This window comes from Lutjanus erythropterus, chromosome 7 (genome assembly GCF_056507025.1).
Source record: "Lutjanus erythropterus isolate fLutEry1 chromosome 7, fLutEry1.hap2, whole genome shotgun sequence".
Lineage (NCBI taxonomy): Eukaryota > Metazoa > Chordata > Actinopteri > Lutjaniformes > Lutjanidae > Lutjanus > Lutjanus erythropterus.
Window position 1 is genome coordinate 20,787,708 of NC_139323.1, and position 21,183 is coordinate 20,808,890.

The 21,183-nt window shown below is 35.4% G+C and overlaps 2 protein-coding genes across 3 annotated transcripts in view; one reads left to right on the forward strand and one right to left on the reverse strand.

Moving 5' to 3' along the window:
* Positions 1-5,941: 5,941 nt before the first annotated feature.
* LOC146323971 (GTP cyclohydrolase 1-like) lies at positions 5,942-7,740 on the forward strand. Its single transcript, XM_084722227.1, has 6 exons — positions 5,942-6,238; positions 6,488-6,597; positions 6,744-6,799; positions 6,891-6,922; positions 7,050-7,134; positions 7,314-7,740. Exons 1-6 carry the CDS (start codon positions 5,977-5,979, stop codon positions 7,441-7,443), a joined length of 675 nt encoding a protein of 224 aa, XP_084578353.1. The 5' UTR covers positions 5,942-5,976; the 3' UTR covers positions 7,444-7,740.
* Positions 7,741-9,787: 2,047 nt separating this feature from the next.
* Positions 9,788-21,183, reverse strand: part of kank3 (KN motif and ankyrin repeat domains 3) — a 47,326-nt gene continuing 35,930 nt past the window's right edge. For both annotated transcript variants that reach the window (XM_084723149.1, XM_084723150.1), the window contains exons 11-12: positions 12,033-12,134; positions 9,788-10,562 (exon numbers count right to left, since the gene is read on the reverse strand). In XM_084723149.1, the coding sequence (XP_084579275.1) occupies positions 10,500-10,562; positions 12,033-12,134 (165 nt within the window). In that variant the 3' untranslated portion in view covers positions 9,788-10,499. The remainder of the gene's footprint in view (positions 10,563-12,032; positions 12,135-21,183) is intronic.

Sequence of the window (21,183 nt, forward strand, 5' to 3'; positions counted from 1 at the left end):
AGTATATATTATGACAGTTTTCCTAAAATTAGATTTGAAAAAACAGTATCCCCATGTATTGCAATATATAGCAATTTATTGGATTGGAAATTATTGGATTGTAATATGCATTATATTGACATATTCTTGCCAGTACACAGCCCCATGGCAATATGCCATATCTTACTTTAAAACAGACTATACTTGCTGTTTTGTTTTACATTTAAAACAGCTTGTGTCTCTGGTAATCTCATAATTGTGGATTTAGTTTGCAGATGATTTGGTTACATTATCTCTGTGCAGTGTGGGTCTTCAACAGCTGTTGAGTAAATGCTCCCACTACGGTGGTGGCTTGGGCATCAAATTTAATGGCATGATAATTAGATGTAAAGAGGTTAGAAAAATTGTATTTCCCCAAATGTACTTGGAAAGCATGTAAATAGATTTTAAGTGTTTAACTGGAGGTCTGGATGTTCAGAGTTGTACTGCCTGCATGTATATGAGAGACTCAGTTGCGTTATTGTTGTGGTGGTTGTGTGTAAAATTAAAAAGTGTAAAATGTATAGTGCTAGTCATACTGTATATTTGACAGCATAAAAGCTCTTGAAGGGTGCAGTATTAACTTTATTGTCCACCAGCCATATGGCTCTTGAATGTTCAAATTTTATCAGCCTCTTGATACATATTATCATGGCTTTTTAGCTGGTGAGTGAAGGAAAACTGCCAACTACTTAACACATTTTACCAGCATTTGACTGGTGCCAGTTTTGTGCCCTGGTTGCATGTCAGGCAGCGACATGAAGCCTTATGATGACCATAATATTGAATGTCTTACCTCTGAATGATGAGGCAACTGGTGCAGGTTTTTTACACTTTGAAAATGGCTGTTGTTGTTGTTGTTGTTGTTGTTGTTGTTATAGTTTTAATTGTTTATCCATAATTGTATATGATATAGGGGTGTCACAATTCCAATATTCCCAGTAATTATTTTTTTTCTCTCCACCCCTGCCTGTGTGCCTAATGCGTGATAAAAACCACATTTCAAAAATGACACAGCGGCCATTATACCAGGCATTATATCCAACTTGATACCTTACCTTCTTTTTAAAGAACCTTATTCTTATACCTTATCTTCTTTTTAAAGAATTTGAAAATGTAAATGGCATTTGTCAGGCCACAAAACCAATGATCTATTGATCTTTACAAATCAAGACTTGATCATGGTCTAAATGCATACCTGTCGGTGCAAAGAAGTTCGAAACAAATTGAATCGTTACCCTAAGATCAAACGTCAGTTTAAGTTGTGGATTTGGAGTATCCAAGCAGGATGTGGGTGACTCTTGCAATGATAAATTAAAGTGAGTATTTGAATGATTAATTGTTTCAAAACATATTATTTAAACTCTGATCAATTGTTTAAAAAAAAAAAAAAAAAATCTGGCCTTGTGGCCAGATTCGTCCCAGGCGAACAGTCTCTGGATTGCTACGGCCATTGGACATCCCTTTAAGAAATTCGATGTCGCTTCCTGTCACCACTAGGTGGAGCAATGAGTATGTTTCCTGATTGTCATGTATATGCGTTCAGACTGGGACTTGTGAAGTTTGGTGCAGATCGGACCATGTACACCCAAGTTATAGCAATTTTCGTCTTTCATAGCGAGACACCAAAACTCAACACCACGCTACAGCGACACCGTTCAATGCTGACCAAATCTTTTAATAGCTTTTGGTCACACACTTGTGTAGATGACCCATTTTGAAGTCAATCAGATCAATTCTGTAGGAGGAGTTTGTTAAAATGAATAATTGTCTGATTTCAGCTCTTTATTAGTCTTAAACTTTCCACACTGACAAGGTTAACAACACAAATCAATTCCAAATTATCTTGCATCAGATGCCATGGAGCAGCATTTGACTGATCCTGTGATTTGACTTAAAATATCTAGAGGTCCTAAGCTCTGATGTAAATTTACAGATTGGTCTTGAGTGCTCAGAACAACCACTACTCACATGCAAGCCTTGTGGACCCTTTGTCTACATGGAGCAGTGAAACTAAGTTCAGTGAGATTCAGAAGATGACTGACACATAGTGAGGGATCATCCCTCATTTAGCGTTGTAAAAAATGTGGGCGCCATTCACACTTAACACTGGGAATAGGAATATGTATGGAATATAAGAGATAAGATGGAAAACATTGGACAGGGTAAGAGAAACGCACTGACCTCGCTCTGTCTGTGTGTACTATGTGTATATGGAGGAGCTGCACTGACTCAGGAGAGGTGCTGCAGCCGTGTGATGATAAATTACATCAAAACTTAAACGTCGGAGCTTATCGATATTCTGTACACTTGTTTGGATTTAAACGATGTATTTTAATAATTGAATTACTCAAAGAATCATTTCAGCCCTCGTTAGAACAGATGAAGACAGTTTAATTTATTCTCCACTGGTGTGCTCGTGCATGTCTCGTTTTTGAGAGACTACAAACAAGACTCAAGAAACTTAGCTCAGAATAGCTCATAAACGTGATTTCATGTGGTCTCATGTGGAAGCAGATGTAAACAAACTGGAGATAGACGTGATGCAACAGTTTGGTGTAGTAATGCTTTGCAGTGAGAAAAAGTTTACCTGTTTGGCTGGGCTGTCAGCTTCACAGCTGCTTCATCTCTTTGTAGGCCATGTGTCTTTTCTTTATCCTGTTCTTGGTTCTGGTCGGTTCTGGTCTCTGGCCAGTCGATCAGTGCATCCATGACATTAAAGGGGTTGCAGCATTTTTAACAATTAGGTACAGATTTGAGTTAGAGATAATTGCGTGTAATGGGACAGTTCTGGTTCTCAGCTTTGCATCTGGGGGTTTGCAAAACTGGACCCATGCAGCACTCTGATGTGCATTACTTGTTCTTTGTGACATCATTCCCCCTTTTTTGTGACTGAATAGATGCATCTGTTTTGCATGTTCATTTTCCACAGATTTGCAGCTTCTGTTAACCATATTCCTTATTGTTTCAAATAGGTTATACTTAACATCATGAAAGGTAAGGGCTTCAGGTAACCCTGAATTGTCTAACATGATGTATTGTATGGTTTTGTAGCTTACAGTACTTGGTTGTCAAAAAAGATAAGGTCTTAGTTTATATATTAAAACAATAAACTGAAGTTATTATTATTGATATAATGTTATTACAAGCAAATTTACAGTAAACTAATCCAAATGTATTTATTTATTGCCTTCTTCATGTTTTGATATTTGGAAATTAAATATTATTGGTTATGGTATCAGCAGATAATTATCAGTAATTTTTATCTGTCCTGAAATTCCAGGTGAGTGCATCTCCATCATTAAAGTTATTGTCAACATTTAGTTCCAGTTCAGGGAGAAGTAGTATATTTAGGTATGGAGGCCATACTGTTGAATGGACTCAGAGCATTGACTTTGACTCCAGAGCCTCAGGTTCACTTTCCATGTCACACTTGAGTATCTTACTCAACACAAGACCAAGCTTCACCCTGCTGACTGTCTTGTGCCTCAGAAGAATACTCACATTTACACACAAGATGAACCCAAGACCAGAACCAAATATATTAATTGGTGAATTAACTGAGTGGTTGCTTTGATTTTACGGTTTCTATGTGTCCTCTTTTTACTATATGCCTCTGTTTTCATTATTGAAAAACATTTTAGGAAATTTGTGACTTTATGTCACGATTACATCTAAATCTCAAACATGGCCAAAATTACGATGATGATCCTGGTATCACATGACTCTTTGTGAGTGCTTATACATAACCATGGCTATTTCAGTAATATCACAAATTTAATGATGAGTTACTAGAGAGTGTTGTGTTTTATATAATATATAAAATAATGTTTTCTTCATTATTCACATTATAAGTAACTTTATGTAGGACTGCACCCTGAAAGGTAAAGATTTGAATCATCAGTCAGACATGTCTCCATCAGCAACATTATTCAAGTCAACTAGTCAGGGTTTTTTTGTTTGCTTACTTTTCCTTTATTGGTGCATTATAATAACAGGTTGATAACATTTCAATGCAGAATTACAAATAAGGGGGGAAATTAATATAGTTTTATATTAGCTGGTGCACTTTATAAAAAAAATCCACATGATAACATGTGCTGGTGGTTTATTGATGAGAGAGGTGACACGTCAGCCATCCCAGCGCACCACAAACTGTGCAGGGAATGTGATGCGCTGCAGTGGCTGAAAGCTCTGCAGGAGAGACGCTCTGTGATGTGATGGGATTTTATACCTGAATATGTCAGTAGGAGGATGCACACTTATACTTTTTCTGACAGTCAAAATTTTAGGTTTTCACATCAGAGAGAGTCTCACTGATAAAACACATTCATGTAGGTTGATATGGGACTTAAGAGCGGTGCACTAAACTGTAGAAAGTTATTATTTAAGCTAAATATTGAACAACCAAACCCAATTCAACTGATTTGGGTACAGCCCTATTATATAATGATCTTGATCCAACAAGTGACCCATAAAAAAATATATATTTATAAAAGTTCACAGGTGTGGGCATGGGTGAAACTAGTTGCGGGTTGGCAGCTGATGGGAACAATAATATAACGCATACAGTACAATAATTTTTTTTCCTCTCTGGAAAAATCAGAAATGAAAATGATTTACATCCATTAATATCAAGCCTAATCAGCCAGCAGGATTTTATTGTGAAAGCCTGTGACACAACTATGTAGGAAAGTTGCTGGCTAAAATGGATGGCGTAAAGGCAAAAATAGCCAGTGGACTTAAGTAAATTGTGGACAGTACATCGTAGCAGGCAAAGTCAGATGTTTCTGGATGATTTTGGTACTGTTTAAATTTTCTCCACAGTCCTCCGGGTTACAGCCAGGGTTTATTATAGTTTTACATTAAGATTATGAATCAGCTGAATGTCGGCTGAAATCCTCATGAGATTTCGCCGGACGCGATTTCACCTGATCTCCTGTGGAAGCAGATGTAAACAAACCAGAGACGGACGCTGTGCAACAGTTTGCTGCAGTAAAACTTTGCCGTGAAAAAAACAGACGCAGAAGTCGAACGAGTCTGGATGAGAAAATGTTTGAGGAGACACATCAACACAGGTTGTTTATTCTTCAGCCAGAACAGGAGGTGAGATTTTAACTGTCCCTCTGTGAACTGCAGTCTGCTGCTGGCTAACATTAGCCTGAAGAGCTACAAAGTTTGTGGCTGTTTTGCGACATTGTCAGCTGCTCTGTCTGCTCTTGTAGACTGTCTGTCTTGTCTTTATCCTGTTCTTGGAATATGTCGCTAACACCATCTTCAAGCAAGCATGTGTCTGAGTATGTAGCTGTTGTCAGCGCTGTGGTGATATCACAGTCAGTTTGTCTGCTGTGCGCGTGATGTGACCATCGTGCAGAACATGTGTGTGACAATGACGGGCACAGAATCGGATATGTGACGCTGTGACCCGGCCAGTTCCAGTGTCTGGCTGGTCGATCGGTGCATCTCGTACTCAGCTCTATGAGTGCGGGTGGGTTTCCAAAACTGGATTCCTGCAGGACTTTGCTTTAGGCACACTCATTAGTTAGTTATATGATTGTCACCATGTTGCCATGACATAGTGTAATGTGAATGGAACAAATGTAAAAATCATTTTAACATTATTTTCGACTGCAAAAACGGGTGCCTAATTAGGGTTTTGGTTGAACTTTTACGTGAGTACAAACCAAGACAACACACAGTGAGTGTGTCACAGCTTAATGCAAAATGAAATCACAGGATCAGTCAAATGCTGCTCCATGGCATTGGTTGCAGGAGAATTTGAAATTGATTTCTCCTGCATGGGTGTCTTGAGGCTCCTGTGATGCTGTAGCCTGAGGGCCTCACATCAGGCTTTAAAAACCAGAGGATGTCCTTTCAGGCCACAGAGCCAACAGCGTACCACTGGGCCTGTTTCATTGTATTCTTCAGTATCGTTCACTGAAAGAGTTAAGAGCCAGAATGGAGTATCAACAGGCTTCAGAGATGAATGGTGTAGTTGCTGAGTATCTGAATAGGTGTATTGAGTCTAAACATAATGGTTTATGCAGAGAAGAGAAGGACTCTGCAAATGCAGACAAGTTGTCTCACATTGAGAAGTCTTATACCACCATTCTGAGTGAGCTTGGAGAGGACATCGACCGGGAGGGACTTCTACGTACACCACTACGTGCAGCCAAGGCCATGCAGTTCTTCACTAAAGGCTACAAAGAAACAACTCAAGGTGAGGATAGACATTTTTTTCTGTCTTATTGATGGCAAAGCTTTCAGTAGTGCTAAACTTGATGGTATTAATGTATATTAAATACATTGAAAATACAGTATATTCTATGTGCACATTTCAGGAAAGGCAAATGATACGTCAGTGTGACTATAATTGCTAGATCCTGCCTGATGTACACATGATCTTTCATTTTGTTATTTAATCCAGCGTAAATACAGAATGTTAAACTAACATTTAATCTTCTTACAGATATCTTGAATGATGCGATCTTTGATGAAAACCATGAAGAGATGGTGATTGTCAAGGACATTGATTTGTTCTCTCTGTGTGAACATCACCTGGTGCCCTTCTTTGGCAAGGTAATATAATAAAGCTATTTAGAGTCTCAAAAAAGTAACCGATTTATTACTGGTATTTACTTCAATGTATAGTCTTTGCAGATATTGCAAAAATATTGATATTGATGATTATAATAATTGTGAAATGCTTTGTTTCAATGTTTCAGGCTCACATTGCATACCTCCCAAACAAGAAAGTGGTTGGCCTTAGCAAGCTTGCAAGGTGGGTGATTAAAAAACACACAAGCACACAAACATGCACACATACATAAACACACATAGACGTATGTCTCATTCTCATGATTTTCTTTCAGAATTGTTGAGATCTACAGCAGGAGGCTTCAAGGTAAATCACTGCTGACCAGATATCTTTCTTTGATCATATTATTATTATTATTATTTTTATTATTGTATTATTGTTTCATTATTGTTTTGATTTCTCTGTTTCACTTAATATGTTACTTTCTTCACAGTCCAGGAGCGTCTAACCAAACAGATTGCTTCAGCCATCTCTGAAGCATTGGAGCCTGCTGGAGTGGCAGTGGTGATTGAGGCTGTGTGAGTATTGAGCTTTTGTTTCATCAATAGGAGACATTAAATATTCTGATATTTATATTATTGTATTTATATTATTATAATGAAAATAGCTGAGGTCCACATAATAAATGGGTTCAGTGTAAATAATCAGAGTTCTACTATTTTCTGGTAATTGAAACAGTGTTGTTTGTGAATTTCAGCCACATGTGCATGGTGATGAGAGGTGTGCAGAAGATGAATGCCAGTACTGTCACAAGTGTCATGCTGGGAACATTTCATGATGATCCCAAGACCAGAAAGGAGTTCCTTGATCTCACACTGAAGAAGTGAAGAGATTGTACCCTAGCACATAGATCAACAGAGGGAATTGTACCAAGTTTTAATCACTTCTGTTTCTTTTTATTAACTTCTCCATGTGCATCTCTCTCAGTTTTATTGTCAGTGGTTCAGGTTGGTAGTGTTCTTACTCAAGCTGATATTTTTTGCTTGTGTTAAGGGAACATTTCACCTCAAAATCCAATTCCTTTGGACTGTAGTGTTGTTTATCCATCTAGATTGTTTTGGTGTGAGTTGCAGAGTTTTAGAGATGTTGGTTGTAGAGATGTCTGCTTTCTCTTGAATTTAATGGCGTTTCTGGTGCTGACAGTGCAAAAAAAAAAATTACCATTTTCAAAAGCAACATATCTTGCCAGAAGTTATGACCCGGTTACTCAAGATAATCCACACACCTTGTTGTGAGCAGTTTCATATAGGAACTACTTTCTTTGTAGTAGATTCTCCTGCAGAGATGAAGATGTTCCATTAGAGTCTAATGTAGAAAGAAAAGTAGCTTCTACGTGAAACTGCTCACAGCAAGTTCTTGATGCTTTTAGGACCGCAAGCTGAGTCCTATCTAGTCCCATTATATTTGAGAAAGGCATATATCCTTTGGCCAGTATCTCAATAACTCACACCAAAACAATCTAAATGGATTAATAGCACTACAAGCCAGAGACAAAATGTGTAATTTTGATTTTGGGGTGAACTGCCCCTTTAAGCTCTCTGGCAGCTGAAACATCGGATACAAGCAATGTGAAATTTGTAACTGAAAGTAATATTTTTTTTCATGAATTCAATGGATACAATGTGCTACACATTGCATATGTGTACAGATGTTAAAAAATAAAGATAAAGCTGACTCTTATTTTTCTGAATGTGCAGTCTTATTTTTGTATAGTAAAGAAATTATGCTGTTGTGTGAATTTTTTATTGTATTATACAACGATAACACATGATCCTATTCAATCCTTTGTTCACAATTAGAGAGGAGAAAGGAGGCTCCTCACATTAGTCCTCGACACCTGCTAAACAAATGACCTGCTATGTAAAATAATGAGATTTCAGCACCATCCCACAAACAACTATTGTTGCTGCTCTCTTATGCAGCTGAACTTAAAAAAGCTTTTTCCTAGATTTTATTTAAATACTCAAGACCAACCAATCTATCAAATAAAGTAAGCTTTTAATGCCTATATCTTTATTAATTGAAAGCTGTTAATGTGCTATTATGTCTCTAATTGGATGCTCATATTTAAATGCATCATCCAGTGAGACATTTAATCAACAATATCCCTCCCTTATTCCAATGTGACATTTACCGTCAACATAAAAGACAACAGCTGTAGACTGTGTATATGGTAGATGTGAGAGGAATGAAAGTTTCAGAATGACAGAGACAAAAAGTGTGTCTGTAACCATCGAAATTCCGTCACTGCAGCTGTGCATGTGGCATGTACACTGTGGAACCTCTGGCTTTTCATACTGGACCCATATTAAAACATACACCTCATGTTGGCTGTAGCAACTACATCTAGAAACTGGCATCTTGCCTTTATTTAGTGTTTTTTTGTTTTGTTTTGTTTATTTGCGGCTCTCAGATAATCTGTTGATAGTCATATCAAGATCATACAAATAACATACCTTTCTCTACAATTCTAATGTCTGTGTACACACACACTGTATATATACTGTATATATACTGTATATATGGAGATACTATGGTGCACACTCTTTCTCAATATCTCTAAACATGGGTAAACGAAATCTATGTTTGGAACAGAGATTCAGTGGTTGTATGCATTTGTATGTAAATCATATTCCTGTTAAACAATTTGGCAGTAAAAAAAAAAAGTCTTGAAAAGAAAAAAAAAGAAAGAAAGAAAAAAGAAAAAGGTTTGCAGATAAGCCACTTTGAATTACTTGTTTACTTATCCTTTTGTTTTTCCAAAGTCATTGCCATTAAAAAAGGTTTTATTGTTTTCTGTATTAATTAACTTTGTTATTGTCTGTGTTTTCAAATGAAGGGTCCTCAGACTTCAAGTGAATCGTTCCATGTGTCCCTCTTTTCAGCCCAGGTAGGACTGCAGTGTTATGATAAATTCACAACAAGTTTGCTTACCATAATATTCACTTGCTGGACAGTGACTTTGAATTGTTAATGTTCCACAGGCTGGATAGGTAGTATAAAAATGTTGAAAATCCACAATGTATGTGTTTAACATCAAGACTCTTTTAAGAACTAAATTCTCCAGTGTGTAAGAGCATCTTGTTTGTAAGAGATGGTCATGAACTCCACCTTAGTGTTAGCTGTTTATCATTTAAAATATTTGTGCAAAAACAATTACTTTCCAACAAGTTTTATGTAAATATGTTTATTTCAGACATGAATATATATATATATAATATATATGTATATATTTATATGAACATACAATGCACAGACAGTGCAGATTATGAAAGTGAAGAGGTTCACAGATCAGTTAAGGCAGGACAGAAAGGGAAAACTACAGGGCAACACACAGGGGCTGTGTCGTGTCACTTGATGTTTGGGCATGCAGACAGAAGTAGTCAAGGTAGAGTAGCCCAGATCCACTCAACCAGGTAGCCAATGATACATTTTCTGCTGCACTGATGCTGGGATTTACTGTAAAACAATCAAGAATCTCAACACATACTGTTGTGTCAGTTTGTGGGCTTGCATTCAAAACAGGGGTGCAGGTTTCTGACATGCATCACACTGTATACCACCAATGTGTGTTGCCCTTAACAGTAAAATATTAGTGGAGTGCAAATAATAAATGTAAGATCTCATCTCCTGACACAGAAAAAACACACACTGGAGACCTCATTTAGACATGCTAGGAGTCCTTATTAGTCAAGTATAGACTATAACCATTCACAACTTTTATGGAAAAATAATATTCTCATATTAACAACACTTATAAATGCAGAACATATGGCATTATATAAATACATATATATTTAAGTAAATTCCAGTGGAGCTTTTCACAGCTCATATCCAGTTGTGTTTGCCGGTCTGCCCGCATACATGAGTGGCCATGATCATGTCAGTCTGTTGGCCAGGGCTTGTGGGGGCTGGTGGGGCTCCTCTGCTGGGCCTTCGGACTCCCCTGAAAGTAACAATGTGAAGAACAGGGTGGACTTTTAAATTATATTAAACTAACCCATTATCCTGCAAATTATTATTTTTTTGAATCTTAAATGTTTGAAAATATTACAGACATCAGAGAGTAAGTCGATTGAGTCTCATTCCCAGGACATTATATACCAAAATTTAAAAAATAGTGGATTAAATATAAATAAGGAAATACATGCAGAGGGCAGGATCTCTGCAGATACAGGCACCTCCACATACTCCTAGTAGGGAATAATTAATAATTGAAAGGGATTACATATGTGTCTATACATTGTTTTTTAGATGCATATTTAGCCTTAAACCAAAGTGACTTTTTATCAGTGTTATTGGTATGTTCATTTAAAAGAGCAATATGCAGCAATTGTGCGTGCAGAAAGAAAGAAGAAAGTGCAGCAATCCAAATAGCGAGTTGGAGCCATAGACGGCAAATTAAATAAGGTGACATCCATTTAATATAAGATCTATGGTTGAAGTGCGTTGTTGTTGTCTGACCATTATCCTGAAAAAACAAAAGCCCACTGCTCTGAAAGTACATACTCTGGACTTTAACTGACTGCCTGTCTCACTGCCAGCCAGACTCCATCAACATTTTGCTCAATTTAACCATTAGAAACATCTACTCCTTCTACAAGATTATTAATGAGTTCTCATGACTCAAGCACAAGTACAGTATTTCAACTTAACATGTTTCCTTGATCTCTGATAACATATCATGGCCATTTTATGATTTATTTAAGTGAATATATTACATATTATATCCTTTATATGTATACTTAAATTGTGATTTTGGATTAATTTGATGGAAATGTTTTAGTTATATAGTAATTAAAATGTTCAATTTTCTGACTTCTAACAGAAAATACAGTTCATAGGAGCTTGGTAAGACCAGTAGGGGGCAGCAGTGCGCCTTCAGTCAGTGCTGCCCACACCCAAACTAAAGCTTGGAGTGCAGCCGTGGAACTGATCCTACCCACTTTAAATACAAGAGACATAGCTCACTGTACAGTTATGTTATGACTGTGACCTGCACCAACTTCAGCCTGCTTGCTTGCCACTTCTCAGCAGATCTAAAACTGGTGGCTTTCAAACCTTTCAGATTATGACCCCAAAAATCGGCAAAACACTGCCATCTGAAAAATAAACTCCAAATGGTGATGTTCATGATGTTTATTCTGTCTTTTCAGGCTATACAAAGTGAAAAAAACAGAACCGGCCTGCATTAAAACTGATGGTGAACTTGCTATAAGGTAGGCCAAATTTTGGGACTCTACCTAAATCTGTAACTTTTGTTTCTTTTACATGTGTTCCTTTACAATTTATAGTGTAAAAAAATAAGTAATATGATAGTTATATGCAAAAAAAATTGCTGTCATTATATTGGTCAAATTCACTTGTGACTACCCCATCTCCAAAAAGGAGGAGCTGGGTGGGAGGGTGGACTCACCATAGCAGTCTGGGTCTTCGCATAATTCATGTGGGCGTAGAGCAGCACAGCTGTGTCATTGTGAGACGCCTCCAGTGCGATGGACAGAGCATTACTGCCATCCTACAGACAGAAGAGAGGCAGAAACAGTAAAAGGGTGTTCACTGACCCTTCAAACACCAGAGAAAGTTTGTAACCAGAACAGATTGCTTTACAGTTGGACATGGACCAGGTGATAATTATTACATACGGTTGAGTTGATCCTTTTCCCAGCTGTTTCAACAGGCTCTGTACTACAAAACTACAGTATACCCCTGTCTGGATGTGTGACATCACTCTTGTTATGGATGTTATGGCAACTCGTCCATTCCCACAAGTCACTATCACACATCCTTGACTGGCTGGTAAACAACCAGAACATCCATCTGTTCTGCATCCTCAGCATTTCTGTGTTTTTATAGTTGTATGTTGCCTGCAATAACATCAAACATGTCAAGCAACATAAAACATGTCAAGCAACATAAAGGTGCAGTAAAGAAAGATCCTGTGGTTTGGACCCTATATAATGCATGGTAGAGAGTAATACAGGTTTCACTGAATCTTATTCTGTAGCTTCTCTGGTTGATGGTAGGGGGGTAAAGGTACACAACATTCAGTACATATCTTGGTTTTGAAAAAGGATCTTTATCAAAATGTTTGATCAAGTTATGTGTTTAACATAATATCAGTCAATATATTATCCTTTTTTAAAACTCCAAACAAATATTGTTATCAGTAGCAAGTGTAACATCCAGTTATTATTCTCCCAGCACCCCCGAAATTGCTGCTTGCAGCATTGTCAAGAATTGCGATATGGCTACTTGTCAAGAGAACTGCTCATCCAATCATCTTCACGATTTACTGTGCACTCCCTTGAGTCCTCAGCAAAACTGTAAACTGTAAAGTTGATCTGATGAACAGTTTTTGAGATATGCAAAGGAGAATCATACACACATACAGAGAGACAGACAGAGATTCCTTCCTTTAAATAAATTCTCTCAACTATCTCTTGGCTACACGTTTTTGTCCTTCACTCCATTCTTTTCCCACTGTAGCTATAACTAAGTGGGAAAATGTAGCCCTTCAGAATGAAAGATCTACATAACATTAGAGACTTGAACCCAACTATGCTGTAGCCAAGAGGCTTGTAGCACCCAATAATGTAATAATTTACTGAAAATGTAATAATGCCTGAAAATGTAATAAAATTTGCACTTAACTCAATCGAAAATGTAATAAAACTCAATAATGCCATAACTTGACTAATAATGTAATAAAATATTCTGACTGATATTGTAATAACATTTTTACCGATAATGTAATATACATTATCGGTGAAAATGTTATTACAATATCATAATGTAATGCCTTATTACATTATTGGAGATTTATTACATTTTCAGGTAGGTCATTTTTTTAAAAAAAAATAATGTAAAACTTGACAGATAATGTAATATAGAGTTCTACATTTTGTGTTTTGAGAATCCAAGACTGTTATATAGCCTACACTGGATTTGAAACAACAGAATGACTGTACGTATGTATGATTTCAGGCTTGACTGTATGTATGTATGTATGTATGTATGTATGTATGTATGTATGATTTCAGGCTTGACTATATGTATGTATGTATGTATGTATGTATGTATGTATGTATGATTTCAGGCTTGACTGTATGTATGTATGTATGTATGTATGTATGTATGATTTCAGGCTTGACTATATGTATGTATGTATGTATGTATGTATGTATGTATGTATGATTTCAGGCTTGACTGTATGTATGTATGTATGTATGATTTCAGGCTTGACTGTATATATGTATGTATGTATGTATGTATGATTTCAGGCTTGACTGTATGTATGTATGTATGATTTCAGGCTTGACTGTATATATGTATGTATGTATGATTTCAGGCTTGACTGTATGTATGTATGTATGTATGTATGTATGTATGTATGTATGTATGTATGTTTGATTTCACGCTTGACTGTATGAATGTATGATTTCAGGCTTGACTGTATGTATGTATGTATGTATGTATGTATGTTTTATTTCAGGCTTGACTGTATGTATGTATGTATGTATGAATGTATGATTTCAGGCTTGACTGTATGTATGTATGATTTCAGGGTTGACTGTATGTATGTATGTATGTATGTATGTATGTATGATTTCAGGCTTGACTGTATGTATGTATGTATGTATGTATGAATGTATGATTTCAGGCTTGACTGTATGTATGTATGTATGTATGATTTCAGGCTTGACTGTATGTATGTATGTATGATTGATTTCAGGCTTGACTGTATGTATGTATGTATGTATGTATGTATGTATGATTTCAGGCTTGACTGTATGTATGTATGTATGATTTCAGGCTTGTATGTATGTATGTATGTATGTATGTATGTTTGATTTCAGGCTTGACTGTATGTATGTATGTATGATTTCAGGCTTGACTGTATGTATGTATGTATGTATGTATGTATGTATGTTTGATTTCAGACTTGACTGTATGTATGAATGTATGATTTCAGGCTTGACTGTATGTATGTATGTATGTATGTATGATTTCAGGCTTGACTGTATGTATGTATGTATGTATGTATGTATGTATGTATGTATGTATGAATGTATGATTTCAGGCTTGACTGTATGTATGTATGTATGTATGTATGTATGTATGTATATATGTTTGATTTCAGGCTTGACTGTATGTATGTATGTATGATTGATTTCAGGCTTGACTGTATGTATGTATGTATGTATGTATGATTTCAGGCTTGACTGTATGTATGTATGTATGTATGTATGTTTGATTTCAGGCTTGACTGTATGTATGTATGTATGATTGATTTCAGGCTTGACTGTATGTATGTATGTATGTATATATGATTTCAGGCTTGACTGTATGTATGTATGTATGTATGTATGATTTCAGGCTTGACTGTATGTATGTATGTATGTATGTATGATTTCAGGCTTGACTGTATGTATGTATGTATGTATGATTTCAGGCTTGACTGTATGTATGTATGTATGTATGTATGATTGATTTCAGGCTTGACTGTATGTATGTATGTATGACTTCAGGCTTGACTGTATGTATGTATGATTTCAGGCTTGACTGTATGTATGTACGATTTCAGGCTTGACTGTATGTATGTATGTATGTATGTATGTATGTTTGATTTCAGGCTTGACTGTATGTATGTACGATTTCAGGCTTGACTGTATGTATGTATGTATGTATGTATGTATGTATGTTTGATTTCAGGCTTGACTGTATGTATGTATGTATGTTTGATTTCAGGCTTGACTGTATGTATGTATGTATGTTTGATTTCAGGCTTGACTGTATGTATGTATGTATGATTTCAGGCTTGACCGTATGTATGTATGATTTCAGGCTTGACTGTATGTATGTATGTATGTATGTTTGATTTCAGGCTTGACTGTATGTATGAATGTATGTATGTATGTGTGATTTCAGTTCAGGCTTGACTGTATGTATGTATGTATGTATGTTTGATTTCAGGCTTGACTGTATGTACTGTATGTATGTATGATTGATTTCAGGCTTGACTGTATGTATGTATGTATGTATGATTTCAGGCTTGACTGTATGTATGTATGTATGTATGTATGATTGATTTCAGGCTTGACTGTATGTATGTATGTATGTATGATTTCAGGCTTGACTGTATGTATGTATGTATGATTTCAGGCTTGTATGTATGTATGTATGTATGTATGTATGTTTGATTTCAGGCTTGACTGTATGTATGTATGTATGATTTCAGGCTTGACTGTATGTATGTATGTATGTATGTATGTATGTATGTTTGATTTCAGACTTGACTGTATGTATGAATGTATGATTTCAGGCTTGACTGTATGTATGTATGTATGTATGTATGTATGTATGATTTCAGGCTTGACTGTATGTATGTATGTATGTATGTATGTATGTATGAATGTATGATTTCAGGCTTGACTGTATGTATGTATGTATGTATGTATGTATGTATGTATGTATATATGTTTGATTTCAGGCTTGACTGTATGTATGTATGTATGATTGATTTCAGGCTTGACTGTATGTATGTATGTATGTATGTATGATTTCAGGCTTGACTGTATGTATGTATGTATGTATGTATGTTTGATTTCAGGCTTGACTGTATGTATGTATGTATGATTGATTTCAGGCTTGACTGTATGTATGTATGTATGTATATATGATTTCAGGCTTGACTGTATGTATGTATGTATGTATGTATGATTTCAGGCTTGACTGTATGTATGTATGTATGTATGTATGATTTCAGGCTTGACTGTATGTATGTATGTATGTATGATTTCAGGCTTGACTGTATGTATGTATGTATGTATGTATGTATGTATGTATGTATGATTTCAGGCTTGACTATATGTATGTATGTATGTATGTATGTATGTATGTATGATTTCAGGCTTGACTGTATGTATGTATGATTTCAGGCTTGACTGTATGTATGTATGTATGTATGTATGTATGTATGTATGTTTGATTTCAGGCTTGACTGTATGTATGTATGTATGTATGATTTCAGGCTTGACTGTATGTATTATGTATGTATGATTTCAGGCTTGACTGTATGTATGTATGTATGAATGTATGATTTCAGGCTTGACTGTATGTATGTATGTATGTATGTATGATTTCAGGCTTGACTGTATGTATGTATGTATGTATGAATGTATGATTTCAGGCTTGACTGTATGTATGTATGTATGTATGTATGAATGTATGATTTCAGGCTTGACTGTATGTATGTATGAAAGTATGATTTCAGGCTTGACTGTATGTATGTATGTATGTATGATTTCAGGCTTGACTGTATGTATGTATGAATGTATGATTTCAGGCTTGACTGTATGTATGTATGTATGTATGATTTCAGGCTTGACTGTATGTATGTATGTATGTATGTATGTATGTATGTATGTATGATTTCAGGCTTGACTATATGTATGTATGTATGTATGTATGTATGTATGTATGATTTCAGGCTTGACTGTATGTATGTATGTATGATTTCAGGCTTGACTGTATGTATGTATGTATGTATGTATGATTTCAGGCTTGACTGTATGTATGTATGTATGTATGTATGTATGTATGTATGTATGTATGATTTCAGGCTTGACTATATGTATGTATGTATGTATGTACGTATGTATGTATGTATGTATGTATGTATGATTTCAGGCTTGACTGTATGTATGTATGTATGTATGTATGATTTCAGGCTTGACTGTATGTATGTATGTATGTATGTATGTATGATTTCAGGCTTGACTGTATGTATTTATGTATGTATGTATGAATGTATGATTTCAGGCTTGACTGTATGTATGTATGTATGATTTCAGGCTCGACTGTATGTATGTATGTATGTATGTATGTATGATTGATTTCAGGCTTGACTGTATGTATGTATGTATGTATGATTTCAGGCTTGACTGTATGTATGTATGTATGATTTCAGGCTTGACTGTATGTATTTATGTATGTATGTATGAATGTATGATTTCAGGCTTGACTGTATGTATGTATGTATGATTTCAGGCTCGACTGTATGTATGTATGTATGTATGTATGTATGATTGATTTCAGGCTTGACTGTATGTATGTATGTATGTATGATTTCAGGCTTGACTGTATGTATGTATGTATGATTTCAGGCTTGACTGTATGTATGTATGTATGATTTCAGGTTTGACTGTATGTATGTATATATGTATGATTTCAGGCTTGACTGTATGTATGTATGTATGATTTCAGGCTTGACTGTATGTATGTATGAATGTATGATTTCAGGCTTGACTGTGTGTATGTATATATGTATGTATGTATGTAGTTAAAAAATGACCAAGTCAGTCGTCATTATGTTTTGTCATTTTTATGCTGACATTTTCATTAAACCTGTACTCATACAGGAAAATCTCACGGTATGTCTTCTGACCACTATCACTTGACATAGGCTAGAGGAAGATGTTAAATGGTCCGTATATATATAGTGCTTTACTATACCTGAAACGATACCCAAAACGCTTTACATTATACATAACATTCACCCAGTCACACACTGATGGCGGAAGAGCTGCCATGCAAGATGTTAATCACGACCCATCAGGAGCGGTTAGGGGTTCGGTGTCTTGCTCAGGGACACCTCAACATGAGCTCTGCAGGCCAGGATCGAACCAGCAACGGGTACAAGACGGCCACTCTACCCACTGAGCCATACCGCCCCGTCATTCAAAGTGATATAATAACCATTTATGAGAGGATATATTTATGTCAAATTTTAAATAATGTGTTGGTGTTATGAATACCTATGCATACCCTCGTCAAATGAAGTGTTACTTAAATTTGTTTTGTTGGTTTGTGGTTGTTTTCACGAGATAGTGATTTGTTGGAAAACTGTGGAGAGCGAAGTATGTTTAGGGAAGCAATAGTTATTCTTCTGTTTCAAAGTCAGTGTATTTAACAGTCTTAGATTCTCAAAACACAAAATATAGACCTCTGTATCACATTATCTGTCAAGTTTTACATCATCTTTTTTTTTTTTAAAAGACCCACCTGAAAATGTAATAAATCTCCAATAATGTAATAAGGTATTACATTATCGGTAAAAATGTTATTACAATATCATAATGTAATACCTTATTACATTATTGGAGATTTATTACATTTTCAGGTGGGTCATTTTTTTTAAAAAAATAATGTAAAACTTGACAGATAATGTAATATAGAGTTCTACATTTTGTGTTTTGAGAATCCAAGACTGTTATATAGCCTACACTGGATTTGAAACAACAGAATGACTGTATGTATGTATGTATGATTTCAGGCTTGACTGTATGTATGTATGTATGTATGTATGTATGTATGTATGTATGTATGTATGATTTCAGGCTTGACTATATGTATGTATGTATGTATGTATGTATGTATGTATGATTTCAGGCTTGACTGTATGTATGTATGTATGTATGTATGTATGATTTCAGGCTTGACTATATGTATGTATGTATGTATGTATGTATGATTTCAGGCTTGACTGTATGTGTGTATGTATGTATGATTTCAGGCTTGACTGTATGTATGTATGTATGTATGATTTCAGGCTTGACTGTATGTATGTATGTATGATTTCAGGCTTGACTGTATGTATGTATGATTTCAGGCTTGACTGTATGTATGTATGTATGTATGTATGTATGTTTGATTTCAGGCTTGACTGTATGTATGTATGTATGTATGTTTGATTTCAGGCTTGACTGTATGTATGTATGTATGATTTCAGGCTTGACTATATGTATGTATGTATGTATGTATGTATGTATGTATGATTTCAGGCTTGACTGTATGTATGTATGTATGTATGTATGTATGTATGATTTCAGGCTTGACTGTATGTATGTATGTATGTATGATTTCAGGCTTGACTGTATGTATGTATGTATGTATGTATGTATGATTTCAGGCTTGACTGTATGTATGTATGTATGTATGTATGTATTTATGTATGTATGTATGATTTCAGGCTTGACTGTATGTATGTATGTATGTATGATTTCAGGCTTGACTGTATGTATGTATGTATGTATGTTTGATTTCAGGCTTGACTGTATGTATGTATGTATGATTTCAGGCTTGACTGTATGTATGTATGTATGTATGTATGATTTCAGGCTTGACTGTATGTATGTATGTATGTATGTATGTATGTATGTATGAATGTATGATTTCAGGCTTGACTGTATGTATGTATGTATGTATGTATGATTTCAGGCTTGACTGTATGTATGTATGTATGTATGTATGATTTCAGGCTTGACTGTATGTATGTATGTATGTATGATTGATTTCAGGCTTGACTGTATGTATGTATGTATGTATGTATGTATGATTGATTTCAGGCTTGACTGTATGTATGTATGTATGTATGTATGTATGTATGAATGTATGATTTCAGGCTTGACTGTATGTATGTATGTATGTATGTATGATTTCAGGCTTGACTGTATGTATGTATGTATGTATGTATGTATGATTTCAGGCTTGACTGTATGTATGTATGATTTCAGGCTTGACTGTATGTATGTGTGTATGTATGATTTCAGGCTTGACTGTATGTATGTATGTATGTATGTATGTATGTATGTATGTATGATTTCAGGCTTGACTATATGTATGTATGTATGTATGTATGTATGTATGATTTCAGGCTTGACTGTATGTATGTATGATTTCAGGCTTGACTGTATGTATGTATGTATGTATGATTTCAGGCTTGACTGTATGTATGTATGTATGTATGATTTCAGGCTTGACTGTATGTATTATGTATGTATGATTTCAGGCTTGACTGTATGTATGTATGTATGTATGTATGTATGTATGATTTCAGGCTTGACTGTATGTATGTATGTATGTATGTATGATTTCAGGCTTGACTGTATGTATGTATGTATGAATGTATGATTTCAGGCTTGACTGTATGTATGTATGTATGATTTCAGGCTTGACTGTATGTATGTATGTATGTATGTATGATTTCAGGCTTGACTGTATGTATGTATGTATGTATGTATGTATGATTTCAGGCTTGACTGTATGTATGTATGAATGTATGATTTCAGGCTTGACTGTATGTATGTATGTATGATTTCAGGCTTGACTGTATGTATGTATGTATGTATGTATGATTGATTTCAGGCTTGACTGTATGTATGTATGTATGTATGATTTCAGGCTTGACTGTATGTATGTATAATTTCAGGCTTGACTGTATGTATGTATGATTTCAGGCTTGACTGTATGTATGTATGTATGTTTGATTTCAGGCTTGACTGTATGTATGTATGTATGATTTCAGGCTTGACTGTATGTATTATGTATGTATGATTTCAGGCTTGACTGTATGTATGTATGTATGTATGTATGTATGATTTCAGGCTTGACTGTATGTATGTATGTATGTATGTATGATTTCAGGCTTGACTGTATGTATGTATGTATGAATGTATGATTTCAGGCTTGACTGTATGTATGTATGTATGATTTCAGGCTTGACT

Excerpts from the sequence above, each read along its gene's own strand:
- LOC146323971 (XM_084722227.1), top strand. The coding sequence starts at position 5,977 with ATGGAGTATCAACAGGCTTCAGAGATGAATGGTGTAGTTGCTGAGTAT. Across the intron at positions 6,598-6,743 it reads TGGTGCCCTTCTTTGGCAAG|GCTCACATTGCATACCTCCC; the intron begins GTAATATAATAA and ends TCAATGTTTCAG. Across the intron at positions 6,800-6,890 it reads GGCCTTAGCAAGCTTGCAAG|AATTGTTGAGATCTACAGCA; the intron begins GTGGGTGATTAA and ends ATTTTCTTTCAG.